Source organism: Physella acuta, unplaced genomic scaffold (assembly GCF_028476545.2).
Source record: "Physella acuta isolate Inbredline_101_S28 unplaced genomic scaffold, ASM2847654v3 ptg000319l, whole genome shotgun sequence".
NCBI classification, from domain to species: domain Eukaryota; kingdom Metazoa; phylum Mollusca; class Gastropoda; family Physidae; genus Physella; species Physella acuta.
In genome coordinates, this window is record NW_026731838.1 from 15,436 (window position 1) to 28,493 (window position 13,058).

General features: G+C 39.3%; 1 protein-coding gene across 1 annotated transcript; it reads left to right on the forward strand.

Annotated features, from left to right (window-relative positions):
- Positions 1-328: 328 nt before the first annotated feature.
- LOC131940474 (mucin-2-like) lies at positions 329-5,181 on the forward strand. The gene is made up of 2 exons (XM_059299134.1): positions 329-397; positions 1,574-5,181. Exons 1-2 carry the CDS (start codon positions 331-333, stop codon positions 4,192-4,194), a joined length of 2,688 nt encoding a protein of 895 aa, XP_059155117.1. The 5' UTR covers positions 329-330; the 3' UTR covers positions 4,195-5,181.
- The last annotated feature ends 7,877 nt before the right edge of the window (positions 5,182-13,058 follow it).

The window sequence follows — 13,058 nt, forward strand, 5'->3', positions numbered from 1 at the left end:
CGAAATTGAAATCTCTTCATATGTAGAGGTCACAGAAACAAGTGAACTCTCCTTCACTTGACCTATAGACCGTCAGGTTTGCAAGGGAACTTTACTTACATTACATGAAAAACAAAACCCATTCTCCAAAAAAAATAATGTAAAATCCGCCCCTGCAAGAAGTAGAAGTTGTTTTTCTTCTAAATATCTAAAAAATCAAAGCAATGACAAAAACGATTTTCGAATTCAATCAAGATCAGTCACTGGTGTAAGGGGAGATGACTATAAATGTGAATCGTTTTATTTTTTAAACCATTACGTGATTTTCCTCTAACCTGTCACTTAACAACAATGGGTCACGTGGTGTATTTACTAGCTGCTGTTGGTCTGGTGCTGATACTTGCGGAGTGTGCCTCAGGTATGTTTTCTTTCTTCATCTTCTTCTTCATCGTTTTTATTTGTTAACTACTAGGGTAATTTCATCCAACACAGTTACGTATTGAATGTCAATATGCAACGCGCGCCGTTGGCTCCGGAATTCCCTTGCTTTTTCCACCCAGAACAATATTCAAGGCAGCAGTTGTTTAATTTTGGAGTTTTCTCTCCTGCAGTAGTCGATAAGCCCAGCTAATAACTGCCCTACAAAAAATTTTCTAATCTGACGGTCCATGGTGAAATTGAAGTAAAATTCCCATGTTTCTGTGACCTCAGCATATGAAGGGATAGTGTGGTCAGCACGATGTCCGGCCGCGCTTACTCTCCCTAACGCGAGTTAGGTTCCCTTTAGAGAACTAGGGTTGTTCTATTGACGAACCAGGATTCGAACTCTAGACTTTAAAATTAGCCTCCTGGCGCTCTACAGTTCGGCCACGCCGTGTTCTAGGGTCGTATCGGAGAATTTTTCGGAGTTAGCTCTCCTGTCGTCCTCGGTTTTTAAAAAACTTAACTTAAACCTTATGCAAAACAAATCCGTTAAGCCCGGCTCTACCCTAGGGCTTTTTTGTGTTGCCTTTTATGGTAAGTAAAGTAAGTCATGGAAAGGTTCCCTATTTATTATGACGGTCCATGGGGCAAGCGAAGTACATGTCACCTGCTAAATTGACCACGGAATATGAAAGTACAGTGTGGTCAGCAATATACAAAACTTCTGTTACCTTCCTTAACGTAAGTCAGGTACGCATTGGGTCAAACCAAGGACATCTTACGGACTCGAGATCGGAATCCGAACTCTACGCTTTCTGGGGAGCAGTCGAACTATCTACATTTCGACCACGTTGTCCAATATATGTTATACACAAATATTTAAAAAAAAACATTGCGTTTCATAGACAATCCGAAATGAAAAAAACAAAAACAAACAAAACAAATTATGATATGTTTATGCAGCTTTCGAAAATTTAATTATGAAAAATTATTAGAACATTTACATTTGCTTGATACACATTTACATCTGAAGAAAGATAACTCAGTTTTTTTACCTAATATCTATTCTTAAAACTTTTAATACTAATAAATTAACACTATTAAAGAAAAAATGAAATAAAATGATGTTTTGCAATACTCGATAAAAAAAACAACCTTTGTTTAATTTTAGCATGGCCGGGAAACTCGAACCAAAGATTACTTAACAGAAGCAAAATAGGTACCTTGGTATCCAATCGTCTGTCGCAGTTCAATCAACAAGGTCCCTCACATCAACAATCAAATGGTCAGTCGCAGCACAATCATCAGAGTCCCTCACATCAACAATCAAATGGTCAGTGGCAGCACAATCATCAGAGTCCCTCACATCAACAATCAAATGGTCAGTCGCAGCACAATCATCAGAGTCCCTCACATCAACAATCAAATGGTCAGTGGCAGCACAATCATCAGAGTCCCTCACATCAACAATCAAATGGTCAGTGGCAGCACAATCATCAAAGTCACTCACACCAACATTCAAATGGTCAGTGGCAGCACAATCATCAAAGTCACTCACACCAACATTCAAATGGTCAGTGGCAGCACAATCATCAAAGTCACTCACACCAACATTCAAATGGTCAGTCGCACGACATGTCACAGTCTCACTCGCACGATGGTTCAAATAGTCATTCAGGCTCCAGCGGAGGATCCAGAAGTCGAGACTCTCGAAGAACAACATCAACGTCAGATGCTACAACTACACCCACAACTACGCCAGAAACAACGACAGCAATGCCAGAAACAACGACTACAACAACGGAAACAACTACGACAGCGCCAGAAACAACAACCACGTCAGAAACTACAACTACAACCCCAGAAACAACAACCACAACGCCCGAGACAACAACCACGACAGAAACAACAACTACAACAACAGAAACAACAAGCACCACGGAAACAACAACTACAACCCCAGAAACTACAACTACAACCCCAGAAACAACAACTACAACCCCAGAAACAACAACTACAACCCCAGAAACTACAACTACAACTTTAGAAACAACAACTACAATTCCAGAAACAACAACTACAACCCCAGAAACTACAACTACAACCCCAGAAACAACAACTACAACTTCAGAATCAACAACTACATGCCCAGAAACAACCACAACCCCAGAAACAATGCGTACAACCCGAAAAACAACTACAAGAACAGAAACAACAACTACAAGTTCAGAAATAACAACAACCACCCCAGAAACAACGACTACATGCACAGAAACAACAACCCAAGAAATAACTACAACCCCTGAAACAACAACTACAACCCCAGAAACAACAACTACAACCCCAGAAACTACAACTACAGCCCCAGAAACTACAACTACAACTTTAGAAACAACAACTACAATTCCAGAAACAACAACTACAACCCCAGAAACTACAACTACAGCCCCAGAAACTACAACTACAACTTTAGAAACAACAACTACAATTCCAGAAACAACAACTACAACCCCAGAAACTACAACTACAGCCCCAGAAACAACAACTACAATTCCAGAAACAACAACTACAACCCCAGAAACTACAACTACAGCCCCAGAAACTACAACTACAACTTTAGAAACAACAACTACAATTCCAGAAACAACAACTACAACCCCAGAAACTACAACTACAACCCCAGAAACAACAACTACAACTTTAGAATCAACAACTACATGCCCAGAAACAACCACAACCCCAGAAACAATGCGTACAACCCGAAAAACAACTACAAGAACAGAAACAACAACTACAAGTTCAGAAATAACAACAACCACCCCAGAAACAACGACTCCATGCACAGAAACAACAACCCAAGAAATAACTACAACCCCTGAAACAACAACTACAACCCCAGAAACAACAACTACAACCCCAGAAACAACTACTACCACCCCAGAAACAACAACTACAACCCCAGAAACAACAACTACAACCACAGAAACAACAACTACAACTCCAGAAACAACTACAACCACAGAAACAACAACCACCACAACCCCAGAAACAACTACAACCACAGAAACAACAACAACAACCCCAGAAACAACAACAACTACAACCACCCCAGAAACAACTACAACCGCAGAAACAACAACTACAACCCCAGAAACAACAACCATCACAACGCCAGAAACAACTACAACGCCAGAAACAACAACTACCACCCCAGAAATAACAACCACCCCAGAAACAACAACTACAACGCCAGAAACAACAACTACAACGCCTGAAACAATGACTACAACGCAAGAATCTACGACCACAACTGATAGACACAATTCACACGGTTCTAGAAGCCACAGCAGACACTCATCCCAATCTCGCAATCACCACAGCCATACAGGGAGTTCCAGCTCTATGTCGAATGGCCACGGCACACAATTCGCAGGAACAAAGAAGCACTTACACCAATTACAACAATTTAAACTCAAAAATATACGACAACAACTCCAGAATCAATTACAACAACTCCACAATCAACGACAACAATTTCTGAATCAACTACCACAAAAACCCATGATTCAACGCCAACAATTCCTAAGTCAACGACAACAATCCCCGAATCAACAACAACAACCCCTGAATCAACTACCACAAATACCCCTGAATCAACTACCACAAATACCCCTGAATCAACTACCACAAATACCCCTTAATCAACTACCACTAAAACCCCTGAATCAACGCCAACAATTCCTAAGTCAACGACAACAACCCCTGAATCAACGCCAACAACGCCATAAGTAACGACTACAACATCAGAAACAACAACTACCACCATGTCAAAATCAGCATCTACAACGCCAGAAAGAAACCCCTGAATCAACGCCAACAATTCCTAAGTCAACGACAACAACCCCTGAATCAACGCCAACAACGCCAGAAATAACGACTACAACATCAGAAACAACAACTACAACCATGTCAGAAACAGCAACTTCAACGCTAGAAAGAAACAACAGCTATAACGTAAGGAATAACATCAACAATAACATTAACAACTGCTACAACGCCAGAAAGAAAAACCATTTACAACCATGTCAGAAACAGCAACTACAAGGGCAGAACTAATAAACACAACGCCATAAACAACTACTACAACCATTTCAGAAACAATTACACCAAACACAACCGTGGCTAATGCAACATCTCCAACAACTAAACGAACAACAATCGGTAAATACAACTCTATCAGTCATCACAAAGATTTATCCAACTCACAAATTAACCCAAGTCGAAACTCATCTTCTAAATCACTTAGTGACCAAGTTCAAAACTCAAGTTCTAAATCCCAACTCACGAATAAATCCAAGTCGAAACTCATCTTCTAAATCACTTAGTGACCAAGTTCAAAACTCAAGTTCTAAATCCTAACTCACAAAGTGACCGAAATCGAAACTCAAGTTCTAAATTTTATTCAAAAAACCCATAGCCCAGAATCACTAAGAAGAAAATGTCCCCAGAACCAAACACAAATTTCGAATTCTCAAACCCGTAGCGAAGAATCCCCTAGAAAATAGGTACCGGCCAAGATAGATTTGCATGCTACTCTAGATTTCACTGTGGCTACAGTGTTGTATTTTTATCACATTCTGCGCTTGGTGTTACTTCTTTTAAATTTTCCATTTAATTTTGATCTTTATTGACGGTGTTATTATATAGTTTTTATCTTGATATCTGGCAGATTTTTATTGTTTCGATTTATATTTTGTTATTCCTAACATCAAATTTACATTTTTATTTCGGAATTATTTTTTTATTCTTTCGTTTAACTAAAATATTATCAAATATACGATTATTTTTTATTTACATAAATATCTTTAAAGTAGTTCTTTTTCTCCAATTTAGTTATCCATCGTTGAAGTAAACTAACACGGAGTGTAGAAAAAGTAAACTTTTTTGTTTCCGTTTAAATTAGCGAGCGAGATGTTAAGAAGCTGGGAATTTCTAGAAATTCATTGTTTTTTTTTTCCTTTTTCTGTAATAAAATGTGTAATCTCGAGTTTTCCGACGGGTATAGCGAAAAGGGTATTATAACAATGGCATTAAAATTATTTGTTCAATTTAGGGGTATACTAATAAAACAAACTAAAAATGTATATGCTCGTGTTTCGAATTTTTATTTTTATTTTCAAATTTTTGTTTGTTTTTTTTGCATTTTTTTTTTATGTTCACATTTTTGTTTGTCTTTTTATTGTGTAGATGTTCAATCGCTTATGTTGAATTTAAACTAAATTAAACGAACGTGTATGACAGCATCCAGCTTTTAAAAATAAGATTGACTGGACATGAAGAGAGGAAATAAAGCAGTAGATCGCCGTACAACCACCCGCACTAACACGACTAAAAGCAGGCTGACTATTCACGTTAAATGTGTGGACAGTTTCTTCAGCGGTATCCAGTAGTGTGGCCAGTCGGGGGGGGGGGGGGGGGGGGTGGCGCCGCAAGTATCAGCATCAAGTGACACCATCCAAAGTGTCCATAGATATAGACCTAGTGATGAAGTGGCAACAAGTACGTTTGAGGGGGGGGGCTTTGAAGAAAGGGGCGTTGGAGAAAGAGGGGTGGGCGATGGAGGAGGGGGGACATTAGAAGAGGAGGACGTTGGAGAGAGGAGGACGTTGGAGAGAGGAGGACGTTGGAGAGAGGAGGACGTTAGAGAGATGAGGACGTTGGAGAGAGAAGGACGTTGGAGAGAGGAGGACGTTAGAGAGATGAGGACGTTGGAGAGAGGAGGACGTTAGAGAGATGAGGACGTTGGAGAGATGAGGACGTAGGAGAGATGAGGACGTTGGAGAGAGGAGGACGTTGGAGAGATGAGGACGTTGGAGAGAGGAGGACGTTAGAGAGATGAGGACGTTAGAGAGATGAGGACGTTGGAGAGATGAGGACGTTGGAGAGATGAGGACGTTGGAGAGAGGAGGACGTTGGAGAGATGAGGACGTTGGAGAGATGAGGACGTTGGAGAGAGGAGGACGTTAGAGAGATGAGGACGTTGGAGAGAGGAGGACGTTGGAGAGATGAGGACGTTGGAGAGAGGAGGACGTTAGAGAGAGGAGGACGTTGGAGAGATGAGGACGTTGGAGAGAGGAGGACGTTGGAGAGAGGAGGACGTTAGAGAGATGAGGACGTTGGAGAAATGGGAGGAACCGGGAAAGGGGGGGACGTTGGAGGAGGGGACGGAGAAAGGGGGGGGGGCGTTGGAGAAAGGTCGGGGACGTTCGAGGAGGGGGGAAGTTGCAGGAGGGGGGGGGGGCGTTGGAGGTGGGACGAAGAATGGGTGACGTTGGAGGAGGGGGACGTGACACCCTGGGATACCACACCAGTCGTCAATCCTACCTAGTGACGCCACTGCCAATATTATCTCAGAAAAATTAAATTAAATTAAAAAAAAAATTATCAGCTCCTCTGTCGTGCTTTAGATTTCTAAGCGTGTACCTTTTAATCATTTACACAACAATAACTGATTCTATTTCAGCTAGAATTAAAGTTAGAAGGTTTGATACAGCTTGAAAAAAATAAAAACACTTTATTATATATATTTAAAATAAATTATTTTGTTAGATACTAATTTTGTAATTTTAAACACCATCATCATCTTTTACCTGTCGTGCCCAAGACACAAGGAGCTGATAAATTAAAGCTCATTTGTTTCTATGACCTCGGCATATAGAGGAATAATGTTGTCAGTACTATTCTTTCCTTGATGTGAGTCAGGTACCTATCACAACTTGATAGACCCAGGGACGTTCTACTGACTTCAAACCGGATTCGAACTCGAGACTTTTGGGTTAGGTGTTTAGCGCTCTAACAGAGGCGTAGCGACCCTTCCCGGCGCCAGGGGACAAACTTTCGATTTGCACCCCCCCTCAAACTTTTGATTTGCATCCCCCACCCCTCAAGATTTCAATTTATTTTTCCAACCCATTTTGGCGCCCCTAAGGTCGGCGCCCGGGGACATATGCCCCCCCCCCTCGCTATGCCTCTGCGCTCTACCGCAGGCCACCTCTTATAAAATGTATTTTTTTAAAATAACCACTTTAAAAAAAATAATCTCACAAAATATATATACATTTTTTTTAGATACATGGAGATATCAAAATTTAAAATTACAAATGTGTAGAATTTAGTAACTCTGAACTACTTACAAATAGGCCTACTCTATGTGAGCAACACAAATACTTCAGTCAACTAATTTATGCTTTTACAGTTGATAAGAATATAGTAGATAATTAATGTTACACTCAAAACGACTATCTCAATCAATTAATGCTTTTACGGTCGATAAGAATATAGCATATATTGTTAGATTAAAAATGACGATTTTCTATTAAAATTTCTACCCAGTTATTTCCCTTGGCTGTAGAGCCAGGCCGTCCCAGTATGGCGAGCTTGATATCTAAAGGCGGTTGAGGCCCATCTTACATTACTCAACTCGCTGTACTTACAGCCTGTGTTTCTTCTAGAACTTTTTTCTGCAGGGGGGGGGCACTTGAAATTTTCGGAGGGGGGGGGGGGGTAAATACAATTTCCAAGGGGAGGGGTGCAGAGGCGTAGCGACCCTTCCCGGCGCCCGGGAACAAACTTTCAATTTGGCGCCCCCCCCCCCCTCAATTTTTTATTTGCACCCCCCCCCTCAAACTGTTTATAAGGCAAAAATGCACCTAAAATGACATTTTGGCGCCCTCTAAGGTCGGCGCCCGGGGACATATGTACCCCCTGCCCCCCCCCCCCCCCCATCGCCACGCCTCTGGAGGGGTGGTCTAAAATTTCCGGGGCAGGGATGGGGGGGGGGAGGACTGTGGTACAAGTGTATATTTTCTATATAAATTTTATTACGTTCAAGGGGAGGGGGGGGGGGCAAAGCAACGCCTAAAAACGTCCCCCACCCCCACCGAAGAGATGCCTGCTGTCTGCTTATAACACAGCACCAGACGCCATGATGTTTACATAAGAACTTGGTTAAGCAGGTAGAGAACAGACTGAGAAATGTGTCTTGAGTTCTTTAGTTGTGCTCAGTCATTGACGGGCAGTGCACAGCCCAGAACACACTCGAGGGACATAAAAAGAATATATACATCTCATGCAAGGGACGTAATCAATAAAAGACAAAAAAGTAACAATAATTAACAAGACATAACGTAACAATGACTAGCAAGCCATAAAGTAATACAAGAATGTTATGACTAATAAGACACACCGTAACAGTAACTAATAAAGTAACATTAAGTAACAAGAAAACAAACCAATAATTAACACACACATAACGTAGCAATTAACAAGACATAGCTTAAAAACACATACAATTATTCGATTAAAATTGTGTGTGCTACAAGTAAAAAATAATTTAAAACACGTAAACAAGACCTGTATAAATAAGACACAAACGCAGGGGTCGGCAACCTGCGGCTCGCGAGCCGCATGCGGCTCTTTTGATATCAAGATGCGGCTCTCCAGCTCCTTGCACAAATACTAATAATCTTAATAAAAAAAAATATTTGAAATAAAAAAAATGTTAGTGGCTCTTTAAAACCAGGGAAATTTCGAAAATTGTAACTTTTGGCTCTTCCGCTTCAAAAGGTTGCCGACCCCTGCACCAACGGGATGTAGAGAGAAAAAATCCATGGGCTAGTGAGACAAGATCCCCTCCCACACAACATCACATCGCGAGGTAGGATCCACATCCCCCCCCCCATCAGCGGACTAATGACACATGACCCCTGGTCAGTGACATAAGACCCCTATGGTCGGTAGACACAATATTACTACGGTCATCTGACATAAGACCCCTCATGACCAGATCACACAACCCCCCCCCCCCATTAATCAGCTCACAAAGAATCCCCATGTTAGTTTGACATAAGACCTCATAACGACATAAAAAAAAACCTTAATTTTTAAAAAAAATACCCCTATTGTTAGCTGTTCCCAAACCTCAGTGTTTCTTCCGGATTTTTTGCTTAAGGGGAGGGGAGATACTTGAGATTTTCGGGGGGGGGGGGGGAGGGAAGTGCACACTAAAATTTCCGGGGAGTGGAAGGGGGGGGGGGGCGAGGCGGGACAGAAAATGGTACAAGCATTTTTTTTTTCAATATAAATTTTAATTCGTTCGGGGAAGATGAGGGGGGGGGGTAGACGGAGAAGATGCATGGAAAAAACTCTGAACCACCCACCCCCGCCCCCTACGTGCATTGACATAAGACCCTAACAAACAACCACGTAAGCTTGTCTTACGAAATACAATCACGCTTGAAAACGCATGCAGAACTGATTTGTGTTCGTTATTTTATTACATTTTTCGTTGCATTATTTTATCATATAACCATCGATTAACCAATCAATACGCTGTTAACATATTCATAGCCCTACGTGTTTATGTTAGTAAAACATGAGTAATATATACACACACTATTGTGCAGTATACTCGTTTCAAGTAGTTTTGGCCTAAAGTGAAGAGAAACTTCGTTTACCTAAATAATGGTCTGAGTTGTAGAAAAGGGGTGGGGAAAATATTGATAAAATATGTGAGATTGGTCGAGGTTTAAGTATAAAAATTATTTAAATTCGAAACAAGAGTATTTCTTCATACAAAATCATGGTTTTGATGTAAAAGTACAATAAGAAAAACAACCCGTTGCAATTAAAAAGAACGAGACGTTCCACTTTTAGATTTAACAATCCTTAGAGCAGATGAAGTAGATGAAAGGATACCCGGTCGCCTTCACTTTCCCTTTCCCTAAAGTGAGGCAGGTACTCATTAAACCTGAGTGGACTCAGGGACGTCCTGCAGATTCGGCCCCGGACCTAGATCCGAACCCGATATTTTAGGGTTAGCAGTCAACGCTCTACCACTCCGCCACGTCGTACCATAATGTTAAAAATACAAGCTGGTATTGACTGGCTAACTTTTGTTATCGCCCCTTGATACATGTTTAAAATAAACAAACATCAGCTCATCATGCATCATTAGACGCTTGCTTTGTTTTTGCGCGGTGTGTGTAACGAAAGAGAGATTATGATCTTTAATGACGGTTACTGGATAATCTTCTGTGTAAGGCTTTGATTTTTATAAGAAGCTATTTTTGATAAAGATCTTTATATCCGTTTATACGATTTTTTTTTCAAAATTTATATCTAGAAAACAATATGATGTTAATTAACACAATGTACTTTATTTTAAAATGTTCTGCCGTGGTATGTTCTACCTATTTGTGTTAAAATGTGTTCAGTCTTTTGTAAATCAACAGAATTTTATAAATTGCAATTTATTTTGCTTTATACTGTTCTTTATTTTAAAGTCCATTTTACAAAAAATATATGATGTTTTTTTATTAAATAGAATGTTCATCTTTTAACGTATAATAATCTTTCGCTTTAAGTGTCAGCATATAATGATCTTTTGCCTACAGTTTCGCAGTGAAATGATCTTTTCTTTTAGTTTCAACATGTAATGATATTTTGCTTTTAGTTTCAACATGTAATGATATTTTGCTTTTAGTTTCAACATACAATGATCTTTTGCTGTTAGCTTAGGCATGTAATGATCTTTCACCGATAGTTTCACCGTATGATAATCTACAGCGACGGCAGTGTAGTTGGAGTAGAGTTTATTTCTCGAAAACAAAATTCAGTAAACAATATGAATCTGCAGTGGGCGGCTAACTGAACAACTCAAGCATACCGTCTCAATAAAACTACAGAGGGATTTATTAAAATTTTCCACCAACAAAACAATATTGCGCAATGTCTAAATACACAAAGGCGGATTAGAAAAATATCTAGTGTTTATTTAAAAAAAAACATATTTTGTTTTACTAGATTGGGTATGAATGGTATGATAGAAATATGTTTACTCTGTATTGTTCTATACAAAAGCAACTAATATTATAAAAGAATAAGTCCAGTTACCGAAACTTTCAATAACGTTTTGCAAAACAAAATTGGCTGGAAGAAATTTAGTGTACGAGCCGAGCCGCGGCCTAGCATACGCCGCTATTTAGTGACGGGTGAAAACTTCCTGAAAGACACAGTTGTGGTGTGGGTGGGTACACACTGTTGCGCATGCCTGGAGAGCGAGGGAGGGGGCGGGAGGACGGTTAGAGATTATAATTAAGAACGGTTAGAGATTATAATTAAGAACGGTTAGAGATTATATTTAAGAACGGTTAGAGATTATATTTAAGAACGGTTAGAGATTATATTTAAGAACGGTTAGAGATTATATTTGAGAACGGTTAGAGATTATATTTAAGAACGGTTAGAGATTATATTTCAGAACGGTTAGAGATTATATTTAAGAACGGTTAGAGATTATATTTAAGAACGGTTAGAGATTATATTTAAGAACGGTTAGAGATTATATTTAAGAACGGTTAGAGATTATATTTAAGAACGAAGAAGAAGTTAGTAGTGTTATACGTATCTCTGTGGCTGTTTTAAGTAATTTGACAAACGAAAATGTAAGTTTAAAAGAAAAAAAAACAAACTATCTACGTGGTCGGTTGGTTAGATTAAAATTTAACTTGAAAGTTTCAAGTTAGATTTTAATCTGGATTCTACTCTGCAGATCGTACATGAGTCCACCCAGCATTAATGAGTACTTGGATGACGTTATTGAGATTAGATATATTTAAATCAGCGATATTTCTCGGCCCGACTCTAGACCATGCATGTTGGTACAAAATGAATTCTTGTAGTGCATCTTTTTCTAAAACCAAAATAACACACATGCTTTTTTGTTCGCTTCAATACAACAATACAAAGCGACCGTGTAATAAAAAAACAAACATCTAAAGTACAGATCTTGGCCAAAAAGTGTTTCTATTTTAACCAGAAACTTCAGAAGAAAACAGTTCAGAGTGTTTCGCCCCTGTAAGCCTAAAGTCTCGTACGCAGTTGTTGTTAATGTAAGTGTTTGAAATGTTCGGCACGCGGGCCGCATCGATAACCCGTGATAATTATCGCAATAATCCCTTTAAAATTATCTTATAGTTTTGTTAATGATTAACAATACAGTTACCAACAAAGATGAAATAAAGCGGGAGTGATTTCCCCTAAACTTTCTCGAATATTCTTACATAACACTACGGGGGATGGCAACATATAGACATGATTTTTAATCAATTTTTAATTACTTAAACTTTAAAAAATAGAATAGAATAGCGTAGAAAAAAAGAATTGCGCACCAAGTGAGCGGCAAACAATATGTGTATAATAGTGCGGAGCATTAGTACTTTATAAATTCGTTTTTGAGACATCGGAAATTGGAAAACGTAAAGCTTTCAGTCAACGGAAGTTAATTTAATCAAAATTTGACACAAGACAGGGAATAAGATCTTTTACTTACATGCGAAATTTCGTTTATCTATCTCAAACAGTACGCAGGTTGTAGGCTTTTGAAAAACCAAACGTAGAATTAATACCTCTTCCGGTTATCGGAAATCGCTGAAAAGTTGATACAGAACTACACATTTGATATAATACTTATACATGAAATTAAATTGCAACAACTTAGCTGTAACGGCAATCAAGTTAATCGTGTTCACAGATATACACACACACACACATACAGACATAGAGAAAAAATTGCAAAACTGTATTTCATATATATA